Source organism: Lithobates pipiens, unplaced genomic scaffold, assembly GCF_037356315.1.
Source record: "Lithobates pipiens isolate NorthernLeopardFrog02 unplaced genomic scaffold, aLitPip1_a1.2 Scaffold_13, whole genome shotgun sequence".
Taxonomy (NCBI): domain Eukaryota; kingdom Metazoa; phylum Chordata; class Amphibia; order Anura; family Ranidae; genus Lithobates; species Lithobates pipiens.
In genome coordinates, this window is record NW_027507718.1 from 448923275 (window position 1) to 448943284 (window position 20010).

Sequence of the window (20010 nt, forward strand, 5' to 3'; positions counted from 1 at the left end):
GAGTCCGATCGTGTTTACGCAGCATTAGAAGCAGACCGACACTGCATCCACCTAAGTAAGTATGATTTCTTAAAAAAATAAAAAAGCCAAACTTCTCTTTTAAGCGCTGTGGTAGTTCATTGATTCTTCCTGTCAGTGTAAAAACTGCCTGGCAGACAGCTTACACTGACAGTGTGCAGGAGACCTGCATGGCATCAGCAATCTGCTGATCATTGGTGCAATGCTTTCCAGGCTCCTAAAAAAAAAAAAAAAATACTAAATGTAAATTTTTTTACCTCCAAAAAAATATGCTTCTATTTTTTAAGAGGTGAAGTTCTCTTTTAAGAAGCAGAAAGCTTAAAGCCATTTTTTGGTGCTGATACTAATTTTATTTTAAAAAATATAAAAAAGGTTGATCTATTCAAAACTGATCACCTGCTAACTTCTTAAAGTAGTCTACTATGCATATCTTCATGAATACATTTATGACATGTAGCGCTCTCCTAGATAGGTTGCTAGTTAGCTTAGATCAATTTAGCTCTAGGTACATAATCTGGCACAGAGCGGCCACCCTGCAGTGGACAGTCGGAAAGTGGTTAAAATAGCTATAACTTTATTAATAAAATATGTTCGCTAGTCAGCTGATTTGCTAAGCTGAGATGACGTCAATCTGTGGCAGGCAAGGGAAAACATTTTCTCAATCAGTTTTTTCCTACAGCGATAACACTAGAATTGCAGGAGCTGATCTGTGCCAGACGTTGGTGAACACTGCCAAGAACTACAGAAGCACCAGGGTTTACATGCCTGTGTCATCTCTGAGCTAAAATTCCAGTTCAGAAGTGAATGCTGACTCTGGATAATGTATGAACATAGATGGCGCTGTCCTTCTGATAACTAGAACAAAAAGGCATTGCCACTAGGGTGCATTGTGTTTACTATAAGAGGTAATACACACCTATGAGTTTTACACTCAAAAATAACTTGGCATGCATACACTTAAACTGTGTTACTAAGCTGGCACTGTGTGGCATATAGCTTGCGCACAAACGCTGCCAGGCAGGATATTGGCAATTTCACAAAAAACTGGCAGCATTGTGTGCACGTGCAGAAATCCCCCAGCATGTGTGCTTGAGTGCCACCGGTCTCTGCCAGGTCCTAAATACCTGGAAGACACCAGCGGCAGGGGAAGCATTTCATTCAACAGTTTAGTTCCACTTTAACAAAAAAATTATATATCTGAAGCAAGGTACACTTCATATTTAAAGCACAAACATTTTGTCAGGAACTAGAAATTGCTAAAATCCTTGTGAGGTTTTTCCTTTCTGAGCCCATTGGGGAGATTTCCCTTCTTTTCCTGTTCTAGATGTACTGCAAGAAGTGAGAGGAAGTCTCTTTAAAGAAGAGAAGTCTTCTATTAGAAAGTGTTCGCTAAAACAGCAGGACTGAATGAAAATAAACCTTGCTTCTCAGTTGGAGCCACTTTACTAACCTGGGGGGTGTCTATAGGATGCCTGTGAAGGGGCACATGTTTCCCGTGCTTAGAACTGTCCCTGCACAAAGTGTCATTTCTGCAGGAAAAAAAGTCTTTTAAAATCACTTGCGGCTATAATGAATTGTCGGCTCCCGTAATATAGGAGAACACTCATTGAAAGTCATTGCTTAAAAAAAAAAAAGCGTGGGGTTCCCCCAAATTCAATTACCAGGCCCTTCAGGTCTGGTATGGATATTAAGGGGAACCCGCGTCAAAGTTAAAAAAAAATTGACGTGGGATCCCCCTAAAAATCCATACCAGACCCTTTATCCAAGCACGCAACCTGGCAGGCCTCAGGAAAAGAAGGGGGGACGAGAGAGCACCCCCCTTCTGAACCGTACCAGGCCACATGCCCTCAACATTGGGAGGATACTTTGGGGGTCTGTGACCCCTCAAAGCACCATGTCCCTAGGTTGATGGGGACAAGGGCCTCATTCCCACAACCCTGGCCGGTGGTTGTGGGGGTCTGCGGGTGGGGGGCTTAACAGAATCTGAAAGCCCCCTTTAACAAGGGGACCCCCAGATCCCGGCCCCCCAGATCCCGGCCCCCCCTGTTTGAAATGGTTAGGGGGTACAAAAGTACCCCTACCATTTCACAAAGAAAGTGTAAAAAATTGTTAAATAAGACAAACACACTTTTGAAAAATTCCTTTATTAAAAGGAATCCGACAGTGGAGACAGAAGATGGATGGATGCATGGATGGACTGTGCTGGACCGAAAATCACCCATCGCTGGATCAGATCAGCCATCGCTGGACCCCGGAGAGATGATCATCCATCGCTGGATAGCAAGAGTGGATTACCACCGCTGGAATCTTCTTTTTGCCGTGAGCACCCCAAATTGTTCACTGTTCGCCGAACAGGCAATGTTCGAGTCGAACATGAGTTCAACTCGAAGCTCATCCCTAGTCAGCGCTCTTAGCCATTGGTTGAAAGCACTGATCTGGAGCCGATCGGGAAACCTTTTTCAGTTGTGACCCTTTCACAGAAGCCGGCCGAACAGCTTCTGTCAGACCGACAATACACATGAGCCGAATGTCGGAAGGCATCAGCCAGTTCAATAGAGATCGCCCGATGTTCAGCTTGTGTGTACCGAACGGCTGTTCCAGCGATGAGACACTGATACAAGTCATGACTAAGATCTACGTATGAAACCCGTCTCATTCCACCTTGGGTGTGAGCCGATGTCTGCCAGACTTAGTCAGTGGATCTGACGCCACTGACTAAATATTGAGTATTGGCTTGGCTCCCTGACTCCCTGGTGGCCACATATATTTAGAAGGAATTTTTTTCTATTGATGCATATTTGAGTTTCCCTGAAGAAACAGAAATACATCTGTGAAACGTGCTGGATGACTCTATGCTCAAGTATTCTCTAAGCTATTGCTGTCAACAAGTATCAATATTGAAAATATGATATATGCTGTTTACATATTGAGATACAATATTTTATGCAAATGTTTTTATGTATAACTTGTACAATAAATATGATATTAAAAACATATACATTGTTTTTGTGCTCACCTCAGTGACAGCATCACATCCTTTAACTAGATGCTGACCGCCAGCCGTCAAATGACAGCCAGGCGGCGCACCTATTGTGATGGGAGGCCATCATATGACATCTTCCCGTTTAAACAGGGAATGCGCGTGATCGTGCGCACGCATATCCCTGTTCCTTCGGTGGCGGTGTGTCACGGTGACACGGCTCGCCACCAAGGGCGGTGAACAGCCATTGGGGATGGCTGTTTACCACGTGATCGGCCGTGATGAAGTCACGGCTGATCACAGATGGTCACACCCCCAGCCGATCACAGTTGGTCACACCCCCACTGTGCACGGCACAAGATGTTACCAGGTTCTCCTCCTCAGGGAGGAGGAGATTGCGGTAACATCTTGTTACCGCTTACAGTACACATGAAGCACACTAATTGCCCCCCCAATAAAGAGGACCTGTCACCACCCATCATAGTACCTGTCACTTATAGTCCATCACAGTACCTGTCACAGTCCATCAGAGTACCCGAATAATTGTCACAATCCATCAGAGTACCCGAGTACCTGTCACAGTCCATCCGAGTACCCGAGTACCTGTCACAGTCCATCCGAGTACCCGAGCACCTGTCACAGTCCATCAGAGTACCCGAGTACCTATCACAGTCCATCAGAGTACCCGAGTACCTGTCACAGTCCATCCGAGTACCTGTCACAGTCCATCCGAGTACCCGAGTACCTGTCCCAGTCCATCAGAGTACCTGAGTACCTGTCCCAGTCCATCTGAGTACCTGTCCCAGTCCATCTGAGTACCCGAGTACCTGTCCCAGTTCATCTGAGTACCTGAATACCTGTCACAGTTCATCTGAGTACCCGAGTAACTGTCACAGTCCATATGAGTACCTGAGTACCTATCACCGCCCTTCAGAGTACCCAAATACCAGTCACCAGGCCATCAGAGAACCTGTCACCAGGCCATCAAGAGTACCCAAGTACCTGTCACCAGGCCATCAAAAGTACCCGAGTACCTGTCACCAGGCCATCAGAGTACTCAAGTACCTGTCACCAGCCCATCAGAGAACCTGTCACCAGGCCATCAGAGTACCTGAGTACCTGTCACCATAGAATATACGTTGGGGTGTTTGCTTTCCAAAATTGGGTCATTTTGGGGGTAATTCCATTGTCCTGGTGCTCCAGGATCTTCAAAAGTGTGATGGGTAGGAATGAAATGAGATGTTTTGTTTATGCTCCTAGAATGCCTGAAGGTACTACTTCAATGTTCGGCCTCTCTATGTGGCCAGGCTGTATAAAAGTCCTACACATGTGGTATCGCCATACTCGGGAGGAGTTGCAGAATGTGTTTTGGGGTGTAATTTTTGCTATATACATGCTATGTGTTAGAAATATTTTAGAAATTGACAAGTTTGTGTAAAAAAAATGCGTTTTCATTTTTTTCCACATTTTCCAAAAACTTCTGGAAAAAAATGAACTGTTCAAAAGACTCATTATGCCTCACAGTTGTTGGGGTGTTAGCGTTCCAAAATGTGGTCATTTTATGGGAAATTCCATTGTCCTGGTACTCCAGGGCCTTCAAAAGTGTAATAGGTGGCTGTGAAATGAGATGTGTCATTTTTGCTCGTAGAACGTCTGAAAGTGCCACTTCAATGTTGGTGCTCTGTATGTGGCCTGGCTGAGTAAAAGTCTCACACATGTGGTATCACCATACTCGAGAAGAGTAGCAGAATGTATTTTGGGGTGTAATTTGTTGTATGCATATGCTGTGTGTGAGAAATAACCTGATAATATGACAATTTTGTAAAAAAAATAATAATAATAATAAAAAAAAATCTTCATTTTGCAAAGAATTTTGGGAAAAAATGACAACTTAAAAAAGCTCACCATGCTACTTACTTAATACCTTCTACTTTCTAAAAAGGGGTAATTTGGGGGGTATTTGTACTTTCCTGACTTGTTACTGTCTCAAGAAATGAGATACACCTGTACTGAGGGCCTGATCAGATGTGATCAATTTTCAGTGATTGGCACCATAGTTTATAGACTCTATAACTTTCACAAAGACCAAATAATATACACTAATGTGGGTTATTTTTACCAAAGATATGTAGCAGTATAAATTTTGGCCAAAATGTAGGAAGAAAAATTACTAATTAGCAACATTTTATGACAGAAACAAAGAAAAAGGCATTTTTAATAATAATTTACGTTTTTCTTTATTTATAGCACAAAAAATAAAAAACCCACTAGTGATTAAATACCACTAAAAGAAAGCTCTGTTTGTGTGGAAAAAGGGACGCACGTTTCATATGGGTACAGTGTTGCATGACTGAGTAATTTCCATTCAAACTGTGAGAGTGCTGAAAGCTGAAAATTGGTCTGGTCAGGAAGGGGGTGTAAGTTCACTGTATTGAGGGGGTTAAAGTCCTGGTTCTATATGGGAAAGTTCATTCTTTCCAATTTTGTGTATTCAGTCTAATAGGATGTGGATGTGATTTTCTGTCCCTAGAACTGGTTTCAAAAGTTTAATTTCATTGTACTAGGCTTTGGGTCGGTATTCATAGTATCCCCAGGACTTGAGTGTCTCCCTCTGGTTCAAGCAGGCAAACTTCTTTGTAGAGCTCCCAGATAAGTTCCTCAGAGGCTTCCAAATGACTTGGCGCAGCTGGGACCAGGATCTTGAACAGAATGGCCATGAAGGGCTTGCAGCCTTCCTGACTGGGAACCTCTCCTCCTGGAAAAAAAACCTGCTCTAGAGCCCCAAACTATTTAAACACTCCCCAACCACCATCTGGACACACCTCCCCAGGGATTGGCCAGAGCTGTATAAATATTCAGGCTTTGACTATTTCATCCACTGTCTTCTGGATATCTCACTATGCTCTGGATATCTCCATAAAATGGGGGAAGCAATCAAACTTGCAGCCTGCACAGCCCAGAGCAGAAAAGTATTTTTTGAAATAGCATGATAGAAATTGGGATTTCACAAACTTTTGAATTGAGTGTTCAATTCTGTCCCTGCTGTGTAATTCTATTCTGTGTTTCCCATAACACATCATTCACCCAGACACTGCAATTTTGTTAAACATCAAACATCAACAGTGGCATGCAATACATTATGAATAGTATGTAGGATACGCGTTACACAAATACTTTATAATTACAAGACATGTTTGATATACTCTGTCATTATCCCAATCCACTTATCCTAATCGGTTTGATCTATTTTGTTTTTTTTTACAGATAGCCTTGGATGTTGCTGGATGTAAACCGATAGCAAATGCTATAGACACTGCTGTAAATTTGTTTTTATGCAGCTACATTATCAATTCAGTGGTAGGTTATTTTTTCATAAAAAGTATTTAGGTCTTCAGCATTGACACTTTTTTTCTCTATGATCTTTCTCTTGTGCACTCGCTTTCTTTTTCTCTTTCTTTCTTAGCTTTCTATAGCTTTTATTAGAGTGGGAAAGATTTAGAAACGCTGCTTTTTTTTCATTGCAGCTAGGAATATTTTCTTTCACTTCCTGTTCTAGGTAAACCTGCAACACAGGGTCCAAACAGGACAGGAAGTAAAGAGAAATTTCCCTTGTGAAAGCTATAAAAACAGGACTTTTTAACTTGTTCCCAAACTGTTAAAAATGAAAAAGTGTTTCATTGCTGTCAGTCACTCCATTGAAGAGATTCTCCCTTATGTTTGGTCCCAGACTGTAACCTGATAGGAGTTTTACCTCCTCCCCTACTCCATCAAATGCTGGAGTTTAAATTAAAATAGAATTCCAGCTTACACCTAACTAGCCTTAAAACTGTCCCCTCCCCCCTCCTAACACCTATGCTAACTAACCTTTGCAAAAAAAAAAGATGTCTACAGGGCAAGCAATGTATGCACCATTGAAGCCTATGGGTGAAATCAGTCCTGCAAGCTTTACTAGCCACTGTCAAAGTGCTATCTTCTCTCCCCTGCAGCTGCCGCTGGCTGATGCAGGGAGATCATATGACCGGACTGGAGTAGCCTGAAAATAGGTAAGTATGTACATCTTTCTTACACAAGTTAGCATAGGTGTTAGGAGGGGAAGAGGACACTTTCAAGGGTAGTTGCGTTTCAGGTAGTGGGAATCTAGAATTCTACTTTAATGTTGTGATTGGCACATATTAAAATCCTATCAGAATATATTTTGTGTATAGCCCTAAAGTAGAACTTTACCCATAACAACTTGATAAAAATAATGTTCTTTAGCAAGGAACATACATTCCAAATGAATCATTATGCTACCAAAATTAGTGTGTGCTGTAAATTTTTTCTGGCAATGTTCCTGTTTCTTCTTGCCAGAGGCTGCCATTTTGCTAAAGCCCAGAGCCCCTGAGCAACATTAAATCTTTAGGTTGTCAGCAGAACAAAGCCAAAAATGGAGAGCAACTGAGCATGTGTAGAGCAGGGTGAATAACTGGATTTTAAACAGTATAGGCACTTATTTTAAATGTTTTATACTGGCAAATAGGGCCTACCTGAAGTGATCTAGCAGGACTTAATTGTCTGGCTAAAGTTCTACTTTAAAGAAGAACATCACCATGGTATGGGGAAATTAAAAGTCAGCCGCTACAAGTACTGTAGCTTCTGACTTTTAAGAAACACACATTAACCAGCCCATGCAGTCCCGAGCAGTCTTCCATGCCGCTCATTTTTCTCAGGGCTTCTCATCTTCTGCGCCGTCATCTTGGCTGTCATTTCCTGATGGCCTCCTACTGTTCATATGAGAAACAGCAGACTGCGCTGAGACTGGTCCCTGGCCTCCTGATTTGTGTTGTTATCCCAGGAGGGTGTGGGCCAGCTGGGGTCATCCTTGCCTACGCGAGAGCAAGCAACTGGGGCGTGGGTACAACCAAAAAGGTATTCACTCCCTGAAAAAAATCAGACACTATGTTTTGGTTATAAGATGAGTATAACTTTTATTTTGGGGCGAAGGTCTATTTTATTAAATAAGACAATGTTTTAATGTTAAACTGTTAATCTCCTTTATAAAATAGGATATATATCATGTCTCTACAGAACTCATTCTGGTTTGGTTTGGGAGGATCTACAATATTCCTAATTCCTGCCATCATTTTTGCTGTCAAGTTATCAAAGTTCTATCGTAGAATGGACACGGAAGATGTTTATGATGAGTAAGTACAAATGCATAAGCATTTATGTAACATTCTTTATTATGTTGGTCTATACAGCCTATACATTTTCCCATAGTTTTCCTGGAGAAAAACAATAAGGGACTGTCATATCGCTTTGCCATCTCTTAATGTCTATGTGTTTACCACTATGAGTTGTGCATGTGCAGCAGTTGGAATACACAGATAAAAGAGCTGACCTCAATCTATGGGCAGCTTAAAATACACATAAGAAATTAAAATTCACACTGCAAAAATGCACTTAACAAAAAACTGGTATTATTAAAAAGATTGCTTTGATCATGTTCTCTACACTCTTTAAACCTACATCTGATGTGAGACTTTGAAGTCTGAATAGGTTTCAAGCACTCTTCAGAAGAACACAGGTTACAACAAATATGATGGTCTGATGTTACAGATATTCAATTAGGCATGATCTGTGTATACCATATTCTCCCCTAGCAGATGGTGTGATATTTCACGGTAACCTTGGAAAGTACCAAAGTTATCAACTCTCTTTTGTGCATTGATCTTGAATATAAGAGAACACAGCGTAGATATAGTACTCATCAAAGCAAGTCGTGGCTGGTTCAGGGTAGGATTCTTCAGGAGACGGAAAACTGTAAAATTTAAAGTGAACCATAAATGGGTAAACTATGGGCAAAAAAAAGCGACATATATGGTACAATCTATCACTAGCATTAGCTCAGTAGTTATAGGGGTTAATTTACTAAAGGTAAATAGACTGTGCACTTTGCAAGTGCAGTTGCTCCAGAGCCCTGAGATGAAGCTCTGCTGACTTCTATCATCCAAGCATGTGCAAGCAAAAATGCATTTATTTATTTTTTTTCTTTGATTGGGTATTCTTTACAAAGTGAAACTTCACCTCATTTGCCAAACTCTGGAGCAACTGCACTTGCAAAGTGCACCGTCTATTTGCCGCTAGTAAATCCATCCCTTCATCTTTTCCTTTTGTATCATAGTTCTGTTATTTTTTGACCATGACAGTAGCTATGTTTTGTCCCACCCCTTATAGATGTCAGATTTGCTGGATAACTTGGCCTGCATATAAATGTGGAGGAAAATATAAATAAAAGGCATGTGGAATAAATAAAGGAATTAATATTATTAATACTATCATTATAAGTATGAACCACATACAGTTAGCAGAGTTCATAATTTTTCACCATAGTGCTCATTTATCAATTTAATGTACAAATTCTAAAATGTTTATACAGGGTGGGCCAAAAGTAGGTATACATTACTGAATAAATGTGTACATGCAGCTGATAACAACTGGAATAAACTCTGCACCACTATTTATAAATCTCGTGAAGAAAATTAAATTAAATTAAAAAAACAAAAATACAGTGATTTTTTTTTAGAGCTGCTCCCTAGAAAGAGTCAAAGAAAAGATCCTTAATTAATGTGAACTAGTGACAATAGGGGCGCTGCTGTGAAACAAACCTAATTAAATAGGCATTATATTTAAATAATTTTTATAGTGAAATCTACTACAATATCACCAACATGTAGTGCATTATTAATGAAACCAACTTTACGTGTATACATACAAAATAAACAATTGCATCAAAAATTACTTAGTTAAATAGTCCCATTTAGATATTGAGAAAAAAATATATAGCCAAAGTCCATGCAAGAGACTGAACACCACAGAGGTAATTGTGATACACTCCAACTTATTTGGCTTCCCAGAATACAATAAAGTCTTATGAAGCTATTTAGAGATCCCTTCACCTTAGGTTTGAACATGTAGACACCCAATCGTGATGATATATAATCTCCTTACCAGATTGAAATTACTACTTTAAAAAAATAGTCAGCTGAGCTTGTGCAGGTAGGTGCCTGCTCACATTGAATATGACATGGAATCTAGAGATAACACTTCCTCTTCATAGGCTCAGACGGGGCATATTGAAAGAGCAAACAATAGCCATAGCGTAATACTATTTATTTAAAATGAAATTTAAAAACATAAAGCCAAATGGCTGCTTACATTACACAGTGCCCGACCTGGCACTGGGGCTGCTCGCTTAACAGGTTATTTCGTAATTTGCTCATGGTTCCTCATTAGTTGCGTGTGCGTTGGTTGTCCGTTGGTTGTCCACCGGGTACTGCCGAAAACCAAGAGAACTGGAAGTTGCATAAACGAACGTGACCAGGTACCGCACACGGTGGAACGCACGCCGCACCTAATGAGGAACCACAAGCAATTTACGAAATAACCTGTTAAGCGAGCAGCCCCAGGGCCAGGTCGGGCACTGTGTAATGTAAGCAACCATTTGGCTTTACGTTTTTAAATTTCATTTTAAATAAATAGTATTGGTTTCAATAATAATGCACTACATGTTGGTGATATGGTAGTAGATTTCACTATAAGAATTATTTAAATTGAATGCCTAGTTAATTAGGTTTGTTTCTCAGCAGCGCCCCTATTGTCACTAGTTCACATACATTACTGACCACATAATTTTTATTTTTCTTATATTTCATTTCCATTTATTAATTTTTTTTTCTATTTTACTGAAATTGAGAATGATAAGGTCAAAAGTCGGTATATATTGCTGATCCGGGTCATGTTTAGTCTCTTGGGTGCAAGATCCCTAAAACTTGTCCCCAACACTGTGGCACTGTTTAGTCTCTTAGGTGCTCGAAATGTCCTCTGTCAATGTTGTAACATTCCTTGATTCTATCCCCCACACTGTGATACACAATAACATAAAAATGCCATCTAGCATTGATGCCCATAAAAGCTTGTGAGATGAAATCCTTCCTTTCATCCACCATGTGAGGCTTCCTCTTAAAAAAAAATATCCTTTACTAAGCCCCATAAAATAAGTCCAATAGGTCTAAGGTTGGGTCAGCCATTCATTGCTACCATGTAGCCTGATCCAGCCTTGCCATCATTCTCCATACCTGAAACGTAAAAGAAATAATAAATACATGAAAATGAAATATAATGCCATGATCCAATCAGTACTGTACTGTATACCTACTTTTGGCTTGCCTCTGGTCCACTTTACATTTTACTACTAAGTACTTCACTAAGCCTCACCCCCAGGAGCCAACTCTATACTAAATAGAGAACCCTAGTTCCACTAGGGGGCACACTTGTTAAACAAAGAATGGGGGGGTGTATTGAGCCCTCCGAATAATCTGTGTAAACAGTACAGGCTCTTCTTGATAACAGGTAAGAGCAAGCAAACTTACTTTGTCTGCTCCTAGACAAATAGCTGGCAAGTTTGTTTCAGGAATTTGTTCACACCGGCAGCCGTGCTGTATGTATAAAGAGGAAACCAGCAGTCCTCTCTATACACACCAGCAACCATGCATGCAGCACGGCTGCTGGTGTGAACAAATCCCTGAAACAAACTTGCCAATTTGTTTCTTTTAAGTTTTTTATTAGAACTGTACTTACTTTTTTTATTAGAACTGTATTGAAATGTCATAAACAACATTTTATTCAGTTCTATTGGGTGCAATGTGATACGATGGGGTGGATTGTGTCACATTACACTGTGCTAAAAAAAAAGTACTACATGCATGCTGGTGTGGTGTGAACTTGCCTTATGGAAAAGCCTCCTTTTTTGCCTTGTTTTGCATTGTACAGGACAAGGCTGCCAAGCACAGTCCCAAGGCACCTGGTGTGAAAGAACCCTAAGTGACCCAAAATTTGAAAGCAGTCTTTCCAGTATAGTTATAGCACGCACTCACAAAGCATAACAACTTAATCTATTGTAATATTTCCTTAAAAAATGTATTGTGTATTTCCTTAAAAAATGTATTGTGTAAAGCCTGACGAAGGGGTCTAAGTTAATCTGGAAGATGCATCTTTAATAACCTAAATTGGCTAATATAGGTTATCACATAAACTCAAAACCTTCTGGATTAATTGATAGCTAACAGGTTACAATACTTTACTACTAGTTTAAAACTAAAGAGATCATTTTTCAGATCTGGCACTAAAGGCCCGTACACAATCAGAAAATCTGAGAAAAAAAATAACGCTTTTGAAGTAATCGTATGATAATCTGATCGTTAATACACAGCTTTCGAGAGCTGATCGTGACAGCTCATCCAATATAATCCAGTCAGTCAAGCACGAAAAATTTCATCATACAATACCAGATTGTACGATTTTTGTTTAATCGGTACAGTTGTTGTCCGAAAATACAATACAAATACATTACAACACATGACATCCCTTCCAAATTTTTATTCTGTCATACGAGAATTTTCTTAACCTTATACCCCATACACACGATGAGAAATTCCGTCAGAAAAAAACTTGGATGGTTTTTCCGACAGAATTCCGCTCAAGCTTGCCTTGCATACACACGGTCACACAAAAGTTCTCTGAACTTTTGTTCATTAAGAACACGGTGATGTACAACACTATGATGAGCCAAGAAAATGAAGTTCAATGCTTCCGAGCATGCGTCAAATTGTTTCTGAGCATGCGTGATTTTTTGCGTGTCCAAATTGCTTACAGACGGATAGGAACTTTTTCTAACCGAAAAATAAAGAACCTGCTCTCAATCTTTTGCTGGCTGGAATTGTGGCAGCTAAAGTCCGATGGAGCATACACACGGTCAGAATTTCTGACCAAAAGCTCACATCCAACTTTCGCTGGCAGAATTTCTGATCGTATGTATGGGGCATAAGTATACGCCTCATTTTCGATATGAGATTAGCATGTAAAAAAAAAAAACATCCAATAATCTCAAGTGTACCAGAAATTAGGGACAACTGATCAACTGTCAGTAAGCCGTCACACACTGGCTAGCAAGTCTCACTAATTATCAGCAACATTTCTAGATGAAGCCTAAGACCCCGCTTCGAGATCGCTTGCCAAGACTTAGTTTGTCAAGACTGTTTTAACACTGCAAATACTTTTTGAATTTAGCTATATCTTGTCAGCAATTTTCGCAGGAGTTAATTTTTAAATGTAGGTTGTCTGTTCTAGGATGCAACCACCTGTGTAGACATAAATGACAGTATTAGTATAGAAGATAGACAACAATAGACACATAAATATGCATGCTCTAAACCCTTGGTGTATCTCTAAAGCTATTTGCAGTGTTCCAGTTGCTTACTGATTTCTATTACTTGGTACTTGCAACTACAGAATATAAATGCTAGGAAAGATATTAGAGGCATCCAGTTGGTAGGCTGTTTTTCTTAAATTTGTTTAAATGCAAATGGTCAGGTTTGACTTAATTTAGACCCTTTTAGGAACTCAAAGCAGAACTCCACTGTATCGAGCACTACAAACTGAAAAGGCTATTTCATTTGCTTTTAATATTCAAAGCAAAGTCACCCATCTATCTATGTTTTAATTCTTTGTTGTTGAAAAATCACTTTGAAATACACACCCTAGAATTTCTAGCTAGCCCTCTTGAGTAAGAGCAGATGTTAAAACCAGTATATAGAATATACTTTCCTATCTATTTACTAATGCTAGCAGCAAAGGGATTAAAAATAGTTCATATTGTTTGAGAGAGTTTATATTTGCTTTAAAGCGGAGATTCACACAAAGATTTGACCTCCGCTTTTCGGAACCCTCCCCCCTTCTGGTGTCACATTTGGCACCTTTCAGGGGGAAGGGGGGTGCAGATACCTGTCTAAGACAGGTATTTGCACCCACTTCTGGGCATAGACTCCTGTGGGAGTCTACGCCTCTTCCCGTCTCACCGTGCTGCCTGCTGGGACACACATGGGTCCCAGAGACAGCAGGGACCATTCTGATTGCGCAGAAGGGAACCGGGAAGTGAAGCCGCAAGGCTTCATTTCCTGATTCCCTTACCAAAGATGGCGGCGGCAGCATCCGAGGACCGAGGGACGGTTCGGCCTCGGGTGCCAACATCGCTGAACCTTGGGACAGGTGAGGCAGCAGCTGCAGTATTTGTAGCTGCTGACTTTTAAAAAAAAAAAATTGCGGGACTCCCGTTTTAACAAGTCTTCATAAATGATCTCCTGACATGGAACAGTATACATCAACAATACCTTTTTCTAAAAAAAGCTCCACCTTTTATCATTCATTAGCATGATGATGTCACCAGTATACTGTAGGCAGGAGGAAGCATTTTCTTAGGCCCCTTTCACATGGGGCAGACACCACCAGAAGTCTACCTGTTCAGTAGGGAATCTGTCTGCTGACCTCCACTGAGTAGGTGGAGGGCTTGTTCATGCTTGTTCATGAGCAGTTGGACCCCCTGTCCATTTACACCCGTTGTTCATCCAATCCCATCCGCTAGTCAGATGAGAAATTTCCCCCAGTGATCAGACTGCAGAATAGTAACTTTGTAGCAAGTCACAAGGTGAGAAGCTGCAGCCAGGGGCTGATTTAGGTCAAAACATTTTTTGAACACAGCCTAGAGCTGTATAGGCACTAAGGTATATATGATTGTCCCATCTCCGAGCCAGCATCTTAGTCTATGATGTAGATAGATATTCTGTATGATGCCTTATCCTAGATCAGTGATGGCGAACCTTGGCACCCCAGATGTTTTGGAACTACATTTTCCATGATTCTCAACTACACTACAGAGCGCATGAGCATCATGGAAATGCAGTTCCAAAACATCTGGGGTGCCAAGGTTAGCCATCACTGTCCTAGATGACAATGCCATTCTATTCTGTCATACATCTGGAAAGTATGGTGTTTGTAGAGTCTTTTTGGTCATACTTTTTAATCAGGTTGTACACAATATTCCACTGTCAAGCTGTAACTAGAACTGTTGATAACGTCACACAATCCTAACTAGTTTTTCTTCTCTTGCCTACAGTACGTCTGTTTCAGGGACTTGGCATTTCACTTTATGATAACTGTTTTTACCATTGAGCTTCCGCCCCATGCTTATGTGTTCTGTTCTTCACGCTCAGAGAACCTTTCCCTTTCTACATCGTCCATATTTCTTAATCTTTCCGTTCACAAAAACTGGCTGTTCATACACATTAGGTTCACCTGGGTACTAATGGTGCCATGGTAATGCACTGCTTTCTTCCCAAATATGTCCCTGGCATCTAATGTATTAATAATACTTCTAATCTCATCAGTAAGGGTTCCACGTAGCCCACAAAAAAGCACAAACATAATTTTTCTACAAAACAATAAATTACTAATTTATATTTTACTTACTATAATTTTTAAGTAATTTTTCCCTGTTTTTATATCTTTTAGTGTTGAAAATGTCCCCATGAAAAAGTAAGCTTTTTTGCTATTTTCATGTCTTTTTTTTTTAAGTTTATTTTTTTATAACCTTGCCAGAGAGGCTATTTGTCTTTTGTAATATTTTTAATGTGTGGGTCTTTGCTTGTAAGTGTAAAAATATTAGACACGTTACTTTTCCGACAGAATGCACACTATTATTGTAGATTCATAATTAATTTTCATTCCAAGTTATTCTTTTTATTTTCATTTTTTTTAAACATGTATTGCATGTCCCACATTAATCTTTGAACTGAAGCACAATAGTTATAAACATAAAATATATCATCTATTTTTTAACATTTTAATTTTCCATTGTCACATTTACTATATTTATTTTTCTCATGCAATTGTTTTGTTACAGTATGGAAAATGGTAATAATGGTTATCATAATGAGTATTTGTATGGTATACGCAACCCTATTATGACAAGGTAAAATTTATGTTAGAGTGCATGAATGCATGCTATTCCAGTTTCACCAGAAAGTTATTAAGGCATGCTGTGTTTTATTTATTGATTTCATTTTGCATGATGAGCTAATTTCTAATAAACGCAGACAATATTATATATATATATAGAATTTATGCTTGCATGAATGGCTTTGTTTAAGAAATATATTGGCCTTTTTTTAAAGATATTTTTTACAGGAAGCTTCAGTCCTACTCAAAATGTTAAGCGTGTGTGTGTGTATCCACCCCCTTGGACTTTTATTACATCCTTGAATTCAAATGTACCTATTAAGGATTTTAGTTCATAATATTAAAGTGGAAAATGTTGCTTTCAAAATTATTTACAAATGAACAGAAAAGTCTTGACTGCACATGCAGTCAGTTAACATATACAGTATAGTGTTTTGCATAAGCATTCACTCTCCATCAACTTGTTCACATTCTTTGGAGTTACAATCTGAAATTTAAATTGGATGGCTGCCATTTCATTTCTACAACATAGTGAACAATTTCAGGTGCAAATGTGTATGTTTTTTTGTGACACAAAAAGTAATTTTAAAAAACATTTTTTTTTGATGCCTTATTGTTTACCCACCCCATCAGATACTTAAGGCCGCGTACACACGCGGGGACTGTTCGCCCAACTTTGTCCGTCAAACAGTTTCAGCAAACAGTCCGCTCAAAATTAGCATGGACGGACATGGCCACACACGACGAACGAACAGTTTGCTGAAACCGTGCGCGATGACGTGAACGGCACGTACGACGGGACGAAAAATACAACGTCCTATACACTGCATTATAACTTTCGGCGTGTAAATCCTTTCTGAGCATGCGCGGAACTTAGTTTGACGAACAAGCCTACACACGAGGGGACTGTTCGCTGAAACAAAGTTTCAGCGGACAGTTTTTCGGAATTTCCGAAAAACCTTGTTCAGCGGACTGTTCGCTGAAACTGTCCGCTGAAAGCCCACACACGGGCGGACTGTCCGCCGAAACACTGTTCAGCGGACAAAGTTGGCTGAACAGTCCCCGCGTGTGTACGCGGCCTAACAGAATTATTTTTAGCTGCAATTTTTTGCTTTTAGTCTCCACCAGATTTGCACATTTGGGTTGTCCATTTTTTAACTACTCTTTTTAATACAATTTCTCTAGTTTGGTTGTGTGAACATTGGTGAACAGTAATTTTCAAACTTTGACACAAATTTTAAATTGGACTTGGATTGGGCCATTTTAAGATATTCTGGCTATTTGCTTTAAACCACAAAAGTGTATCTGCGACTATGTATTTAGTGATGTTTACTTGCTGGAAGGTAGCCCTCTGACCCAGTCTCAGATCTCTTGCAGACCGGTATAGGTGTTTCTTTAGAAATGCCCAGTATTTGGCTCCACCTATCTTACCATCATTCATTACCAGTTTACTGTCTATGTAAAGCAATGCTGCAAAATTATGCTACCACCCCCATTCTTTACATAAGATATGGGCAGGATTGTCTTGTTCCCCAATATACTGTACTATTTTGCAAAAAGACCAAAAACTTTCTTCTCACTATTTCACAAAACTCTTCTTGCAGCCTCTGGGTTATAGTTGTCACATAAATATTGTTTGTCCTATCACAGCTATGGATCAGGTCCATAAAGACATGGATAAGCAAGTTTGGGATGGAGGAACTTGTGTACAAGAAGGCCTGGCTCACAGTCTACGCTCGAATTCATCCCAAAGGTGTTCTATCTGGTTGAGGTCAGGACTCTATGCAGGCCAGTCAAGTTCCTGCATCCCAAACTTGCTCATCCATGTCTTTATGGACCTGATATTCATTCGCTGTTGAAACACACCTGGGTGGGATTGGGGGACATTCTCTGCGACCTGAGCCCATCCTATTTTAAAGCCTATTAGAACTTCTGGCTCAAATCAGGTGCTTCAAAAAAAAAAACCTGTCTGCTGTAATTTATGCTCCTGGTGCCCTGAAAGGGACTGAATGCATGAATAGGGGGTGGCTGCGGTGGCCGTGGATAGATTCATGCTATGCATCCATTGTATATAGGGGGGTAGCGTGGCAAGAGAGGGCGGCGCCCGTGCGCCTCCTAATGAACGGGCCACCACTGGGGATAACTAAAAAATATTGTTTACCAGGCAAGCTATCTTAACCCCTTCCCGCTGAGCGTACGTAGATGTGCGTACTCGGCTTCCGGGGCTTATACCGGGATGATGCCCACACCTGCAGGCATCATCCCGGTACCGTTTTTTTACAGCGGGCGATTGGCTTTCCAGCCATAACAACCGAAGCGGCTAAAAGCCGCTCAGCTGTTATGCCGGAGGAGCGGGAGGGGACGCCCCCCCCGCCGCCTCCCGCCGCTGTTACCGGTGCTCCCGCTCGATCGGGAGCACCGATTCACGATGCGATGCCTCCGGCTGCTGGGGAGGTAATGGAACGAAGCCGTAATCGGCTTTGTTCCAGTATCCTAATAGTAAACACGGAAGCAACGTCATGACGTTACTTCCCGTTTACTCGGCTGCCAATGGCGCCGGTTTTTAAAAAATATACGGTATTCAGAATCGCCGTTTTCAGCTATCTGAAAACATTGAAGTGTAAAGGAGGGATTGGGGTTCTTTTAGACGCCCCCAATCCCTCCATAAAGAGTACCTGTCATCACCTATTACTGTCACAAGGGATGTTTACATTCCTTGTGACAGCAATAAAAGTGATCATTTTTTTTTTTTTTAAAACAATTTATTCATTTTCAAATAAATAAAATAAATAAAAAAAATAAAAACATTTTAAAGCGCCCGCCGTCCACGCGAGCTCGCAAAGCAAAGAAAACGCACACGGAAGTCGCGCCCGCATATGTAAACGGTGTTCAAATCACACATGTGAGGTATCGCCGCGATTGTCAGAGTGAGAGAAATAATTCTAGCACTAGACCTCCTCTGCAACGCTAACCTGGTAACCGTAAAAAAAATTTAAAGCGTCGCCTATTGAGATTTTTAGGTACTTTGTCGTCAATCCACGAGTGCATGCAATTATAAAGTGTGACATGTTTGGTATCTATTTACTCGGCGTAACATTATGTTTCACATTATGCAAAAAAATTGGGCTAATTTTACTGTTTCGTTTTTTTTTTTTTTTTATTCATGAAAGTGTCCCTTTTCCCAAAAAGTTGCGTTTAAAACACCGCTGTGCAAATACCGTGTGACAAAAATAGGCTTAGTCATGAAAGGGTTAATCCAGAAGGAAGGCAGTGGGAAGGTAGAAGGAAGGCAATGAAACTCAAGCAGGAATTTAAAAAACAGAGAAGAAAAGTTACTTCTCAGGTCATAAAACAGGGCTATAGTAGCAGTCAAGATTGTATTAGACCTGTCTCTAGACCATCCCTTAACCACTTAAACCCCGGACCATTTGGCTGGCAAAAGACCAGAGCATTTTTTGAGATTCAGCACTGTGTCGATTTAACTGGCAATTGCGCGGTCGTGCGACGTGGCTCCCAAACAAAATTGGAGTCCTTTTTTAGCGCCTACAAAATAGGGGAAAGTTTTATAGCATTTTTATTAACATATATTTTTTTTACTAGTAATGGCAGCGATCAGTGATTTTTATTGTGACTGTGACATTATGGCGGACAGATCGGTCACTTTTGGTGCTATTTTGGGACCATTTACATTTATTCAGCAATCGGTGCAATTAAAAATGCATTGGTTACTGTGTAAATGTGACTGGCAGTGAAGGGGTTAGAAACTAAGTGGCGCTGTAGGGGTTAAGTGTGTCCTAGGGAGTGATTCGAACTGTGGGGGGAGGGGCTATGTGTGACACAACACTGATCACCGGTCATGATTACAGGGAGCTGCCTGTAATCACGACAGATGACCCCCCCCCCCCCACAGTTATTCTTCTCTGTGAGACGATCGCGGGTATCCCCGCATACATAGAGTCCATGGAACCCGCAATCACACTCTCGGAGGTCGCGGCAGGCATGCACATGCGCAAACCGCTTCTTAAAGGGCAAAGTATAGGTAAGGTAATATGCCTGTACGTGTCCTTCTGCCAAAGTATATCGATGTGAGCCAGTCGGCAAGCTGTTAAATATCAGATAGGATTAAAAATCTATGCCGTTTTTTTCTATTTTACAATGACCTGATTGCTTGTTCTGATCAC

The 20010-nt window shown here is 40.5% G+C and overlaps 1 protein-coding gene across 14 annotated transcripts in view; it reads left to right on the forward strand.

Moving 5' to 3' along the window:
• Window positions 1-20010, forward strand: part of PROM1 (prominin 1) — a 377121-nt gene that overhangs the window by 327102 nt on the left and 30009 nt on the right. For 9 of the 14 annotated variants that reach the window (XR_013272366.1, XR_013272368.1, XR_013272371.1 and 6 more), the window contains 4 exons: window positions 6263-6355; window positions 8066-8181; window positions 15383-15406; window positions 15774-15842. Coding sequence is in view for 4 of the 14 variants with exons in the window: in XM_077477743.1 (XP_077333869.1) it covers window positions 6263-6355; window positions 8066-8181; window positions 15383-15406; window positions 15774-15842 (302 nt within the window). In the remaining 10 variants the exon portion in view is untranslated. The other 5 variants (XR_013272373.1, XM_077477744.1, XR_013272375.1 and 2 more) reach the window with 3 other exon arrangements.